This window comes from Triticum dicoccoides, chromosome 5B (assembly GCF_002162155.2).
Source record: "Triticum dicoccoides isolate Atlit2015 ecotype Zavitan chromosome 5B, WEW_v2.0, whole genome shotgun sequence".
NCBI lineage: Eukaryota > Viridiplantae > Streptophyta > Magnoliopsida > Poales > Poaceae > Triticum > Triticum dicoccoides.
Genome location: NC_041389.1, coordinates 272,012,292 through 272,017,620, shown reverse-complemented (window position 1 = coordinate 272,017,620; position 5,329 = coordinate 272,012,292). Strand labels below are relative to the sequence as shown.

Below are 5,329 nucleotides of genomic sequence, written 5' to 3'. Positions count from 1 at the left end.
CAGTACATATATAGCTCATCTGCAAACTAATTTTCCATCCATTCCCAAAGTGCGAAATTCCATGATGAAGCTAATGCTGTCCCAGAGCAGGAATGTCCATTCACAACCTGTACTCTAGCTTCATGTGTTTTTTATATACTCCAAAATGTCCATTCTTACACGGACGCAAGATGACCATTCACAACCTGTACTCTAGCATACATGCATTGGGTACTGAGCTTGCAAGAGTATGCTATCACAAGCCATCAGTATTTCCGAAGACACTACCCAGTGGGATACGTCCATGCACGTGTTCAGACAAGAGAAGAACTGCTTTACAGAGTAGATCCAGTATCATGCCTGAGAAGAGATAGAAAGCTACCTAGAGTAGCATGAACTACCACGTGTTGGTTGTTACATATTCATGCACCTAACTGCTTTCTTCTCTTGTTTTGTTTCTAGCTGTCGATTGTTCCTCTTGCAAAGATCATGCAGTTTCACCTAACAGCATCACGGTGCAATATGTGTCCCTCATTCTGACAATAAATATATGATCTTGCTTTGTCTTTTTCAGCTTTGCCCATCACATGCCTCTTTCCCTTTATGTATTTCATGGTATGTATTTTATCGTCGACCTATCGCATCCACTAATCTCTAGATCAAGTTGTTGATTAGATTATATTAGATTACTTTTGGTTACTTATGTTATGGCGCTGCTAGAAGGAGGACGCGAGAAGGCCGGCCGGGGGCCTTTTTGCCCACGGCCGGGCAAGAGGGAAGGGGTTTCCTTCTTAATTTTGCTTGATTAGATTGATACATCTACTCTCTTTATATAAAGAGGTTTATTTGACTCCCAAGAAAGGCTTACTTGACCCCTAAGCAAGCGACCCTTATCTCTAATTAACCCTAAGACTAACGGGCTACCGTCAGCCCAGGCCCATTACGTACTCTAACACTACACCCCACCTGAACATGCAGCTTGTCCTCAAGCTGCAGCCTAACTAACTTATAACCATGACTCGACGCGACACAAACCTAACACCTAAAAACAAGCCTTTTACATCTCGACTTGTGTTATTACTCTCAAACTGAAATAGACTGGGACGCTTTATTTTGGACGTGCACGTGTACAGCCACCTGGATCCCATGGACACCACCTGGACAAAAGGAGTGCATGTGTATGGCTGTTGGTCTGCACTGCACAGGGAAGAGTGGAGGGCTTGCGATGGAGAATGTCGAGGAGGGGTGCGCCCCCCCAACCGCCTATGTCGCAGACTTTGAGGTCGCTGCCCACGGGAAAAACAGCATGCCCGCCGCCCGTGGGGGAAACCGCCTGCCCAAGATCCTCGACGCAGCGGACGAGATCGAGGTCCTTTGCGCAGCGAAGGGCAACTTGGAGGAGCGGCAGCTGCAGACCACGCATCTCCCGCACACGCCGACGCGCTAGGAGGCTGCGCGCGGCAGCCTGCAGCCTCACTGCCGCCGACACGTGGCGGGTAGCGATCCAAGACGGAAGCGGTGACTACGGCGGCGGGGACTTGATCTGCTGGATGTGGACGCCCTGGAATGGCGGCGGCGTTGATGGGAACAAGGTCGTCGCAGTCCCGTCGTAGGGCATCCCATACTGGGTGGCGGAGCTGACCGATGATGGCTGTTGCGGTGTCGCGCCGGGCAGCGGCTGCTGCGGCAAAGCGCCGGGTGCGGCGGCTGCCACTGCAGCCAGGGCTGGGCGGTGGTGGTGATGGATGGCAGCTGCAGCGGTCCGGCGAAGGCCGCCTGGTGCGGTGGCTGCCACGGCAGCCACAGCGGCGCGGGGGCGGCGATGGGCGGCGCAGCCAGGGGCGGCCCGTAGGACCCGGCCAAGAACATGTGGATCTCCTGGACTGCCTGGGTTAGGTCCCGCAGCACCCCGAACACCTCCTCCGGGGTGAGGACGGCGGGGGCGGGCGCGACGGAGGATCCCGGCGCGGGCAGGAGCGGGGCGATGGTCGTGGTGGTCGCCGGAGGCGACGAGGTGACCGGCAGCGGAAAAGACGGGCTTGGCGGCGGTGAAGACATGATCGAACCGAAGCTAGCTGATACCAAATTGTTATGGCACTGTTAGAAGGAGGGCGCGAGAGGGCCGGCCGGGGGCCTTTTTGCCCACGGCCGGGCAAGAGGGAAGGGGTTTCCTTCTTAATTCTTGCTTGATTAGATTGATACATCTCCTCTCTTTATATAAAGAGGTTTACTTGACTCCCAAGCAAGGCTTACTTGACCCCTAAGCAAGCGACCTTTATCTCTAATTAACCCTAAGACTAACGGGCTACCGTCAGCCCAGGCCCATTACGTACTCTAACAACTTACTTGGTCCAGGAGATCTTAAAGTTGAAGTTTAGATGTAGATTTAGATTTTAAAATAGGTTAATACAGCCCCTAGTTATTCTTTGGATTTACCCTACTACTTTGCTCCAAAATTCACAGACTTGTCAAAATAGTAGGGTAAATCCAAAAATTTCGGACATCACCGAAATATCTGAAATCTCGAAAATTCTTCGAAACTGAATCTATCAAAAATTCACTAAAATTTGGATTTTCTTTGAATCTAGCCTGAAATTTTGAGGATACAAATGTTTTGGTACTCACCAAAATTAAGGAAATTTTGGGCATTTCATTGAAATTGTAAACCTTCTTTCATGCAAAAAAATATCTCATTTTGTAACAAAAAATGGAAACAACATCTCATCTCGTTGTATCCCTTTCCACAGGTTAGAGACTTCCACGTTGCTAAAACAGAGGAAGATATAGGGTCTTATGCTGGTTTCCTTGGTATAGTTTCTGGCTCCACTATTCAAAAACAAATATCATCATTTAGCCCGCATCATGCATTGTACTTGAGATATCAAATATATTTAAATATATAGGCATGAAATTTGTATGTTGGGTTCAAATGTAGCTTCTTCGTACATGATTGGCAGAGCCTTTTCTGCGATTTTTTGGGGCATTGACGCGGACCGTATTGGACGGAAGCCTGTCATTGTATTTGCCATCCTGTCTGTGTATGTATAACATGAATTCTAAATCAGTTTATAACAGGAGTTCTGATTCAACTTGGCAACAATTTTTATCTTGCTATTGGGTAACTCATTAGTCACTAAATTAGCTTTTTTTATATTCCAGGGTCATATTTAACACACTGTTTGGACTAAGAACTGAGATGGCAATAGCTACAAGACTTGTTCTAGGTTCCCTAAATGGTTTACTTGCTCCAATCAAGGTACTAAAAATTACCAGCTTCAACATGAAGGCATCTCAGTTCTGATTACGAATATTTATCGACCGTGCAGGCTTATGCTATTGAAGTTTGTCAAGCTGAACATCATGCTCTTGGGCTCTCAGTTGTAATCTCTCCGAACAACTTATTTGCTCATGTTCTTACTTTTTTCATATTATATAGTCCTTTCAAAACAAAGATTATGCTAATATGATTTGCTTTGATTAAAGGTGAACACAGCGTGGGGTTTTGGTCTTGTAATCGGTCCAGCTCTTGGAGGCTACCTTCCCCAGGTACTAGTCTACACGTATAAATGGACTTGCATTAAACTTGCAAGATTGCTAGTGTGACAAAAACGAAGAGATGGACTGCTTTCATTTTCTTACTCCACTCTCCTTTTGTCAGCCTGCTGAAAAGTACCCACAAACATTCTCCAAGGAGTCAGTTTTTGGGAGGTAGATCTAGCAAGATCAAGATATTGTTACTTACAAAACTGCTTGCAATATAGTTATACTGGACTTCATGGCTGATTCATTGGATTAATTTTGCAGGTTTCCATATTTCTTACCTTGTGTAGCTGTGTCATTGCTTGCTGCCATTGTTTTAATAAGTTGTATATGGATGCCGGTAGGTATAGTTTCACTACATATTATCATCAGTCTTCATTTAATCTTTCCTTAGCTAATGATGACAAGGAATATTAGTGTTACTTGGCATAATCTGTAGTCTTACCAATTTAACATTCCAATTGCAACAGACCAACAAAATATGCTACAGAAGTTAAAATTTATTTTGTACACATTATATCTAGCGTTTCTTCCCATATTTGCTAATACTGAAAATGCTGTGATATATTCTTTTAACAAATTCAAATTAGGGGCACATTACATCTAGCTTTTCTTCCCACGTTTGCTAATCTTATTTCTCAAATGGAACTGACAGGAGACCATACACAAACATAAGAGTCCAGAGAAGGATATCCAAGTAGTCAAAGCCTTGCCATCAGAACAGGCTTACTTAGATTCACCTCGCAAGAAGAGTTTGCTCCAGAATTGGCCATGGATGTCAACTATGGTGTGCTATTGTTTCTTTGGTTTTCATGACACTGCATATAGTGAGGTAAATATTGTTTCAGAATTCTTGTCCTTTCTGCATTCTGCTGTACAGGACAAAGTCTCCAAATCCATCTAAATGCTATTCAATTTTATTTCTCATAGCATCTTATCTACTACTTGCATTCATCTTTTATAGTTATCAATGAATAACACTCTAGCCGTCACGCGATTCTTTCATTACTAGATACTTTCCTTGTGGGCTGTTAGTGACAGAAAGTATGGTGGTCTTAGCTTCTCATCTGAAGATATTGGTGGAGTTCTTGCCGTGGCAGGTCTCGCATCCCTCTGCCTTTACCTAATGTTTTTACTTTTTAAACTTCTATACTATGTAGCTTTGAAGGTGCATGTTAGTACCACGGGGTGACCTAATACTTCCTCCTTTTGGTCCTAGCCTTCTTGTATATCAGCTTATCATTTATCACTGGGTTCATAAGTTTCTGGGACCAGTCATTTCGTCGCGTGTTGCTTCTGTGAGTTTCATGATAAACAAGTAGATTGAGTTTCATGATCATCGCTGATGTTTTTGAATTTGACACTGTAGGCTCTGTCCATACTTATTGTCAGTACTTATCCCTTTATGACATACTTATCTGGCGCCAAACTTTCTTTTGCTCTCTACTCTGCAGCCATGATGAGAAGTGTTGTTGCGGTAAACATTTTTCTGCACTTTCTTACTCTCTGAAAGTTTAGTGAGTACTTTATATTATCTCAGCACAACAATTGAAAGCCAATGGTTCTTGTTTCTGGTTCATGTATTTTCCAATGGTAAATGTGGAGGCGAAAACGATATGCTACACTGCAAATTGTGTGTCCAAGGGTATCTAATCTTTGTATACTGCAAACTTGTACAGATTACAGCCAGCACAGGAATTTCCCTTCTGCAGAACCATGCTGTGGTATGTACATGTATATATATAACCAGGGGAGCTATTTTGCAACACCATGTTTGCGTTAGTCGAACTGAATAAAACAACGTGAGGGG

At 44.3% G+C, this 5,329-nt stretch overlaps 1 protein-coding gene across 1 annotated transcript in view; it reads left to right on the top strand.

Moving 5' to 3' along the window:
- The first annotated feature begins 558 nt into the window (after nucleotides 1–558).
- Nucleotides 559–5,329, top strand: part of LOC119309382 (protein ZINC INDUCED FACILITATOR-LIKE 1-like) — a 12,859-nt gene continuing 8,088 nt past the window's right edge. Inside the window, exons 1-13 of the mRNA XM_037585396.1 lie at nucleotides 559–594; nucleotides 2,727–2,787; nucleotides 2,915–3,017; nucleotides 3,139–3,235; nucleotides 3,306–3,359; nucleotides 3,463–3,525; nucleotides 3,638–3,687; nucleotides 3,784–3,859; nucleotides 4,175–4,351; nucleotides 4,532–4,617; nucleotides 4,730–4,817; nucleotides 4,889–4,996; nucleotides 5,199–5,243. Coding sequence (XP_037441293.1) covers nucleotides 583–594; nucleotides 2,727–2,787; nucleotides 2,915–3,017; nucleotides 3,139–3,235; nucleotides 3,306–3,359; nucleotides 3,463–3,525; nucleotides 3,638–3,687; nucleotides 3,784–3,859; nucleotides 4,175–4,351; nucleotides 4,532–4,617; nucleotides 4,730–4,817; nucleotides 4,889–4,996; nucleotides 5,199–5,243 — 1,020 coding nt within the window. The 5' untranslated portion in view covers nucleotides 559–582. The remainder of the gene's footprint in view (nucleotides 595–2,726; nucleotides 2,788–2,914; nucleotides 3,018–3,138; nucleotides 3,236–3,305; nucleotides 3,360–3,462; nucleotides 3,526–3,637; nucleotides 3,688–3,783; nucleotides 3,860–4,174; nucleotides 4,352–4,531; nucleotides 4,618–4,729; nucleotides 4,818–4,888; nucleotides 4,997–5,198; nucleotides 5,244–5,329) is intronic.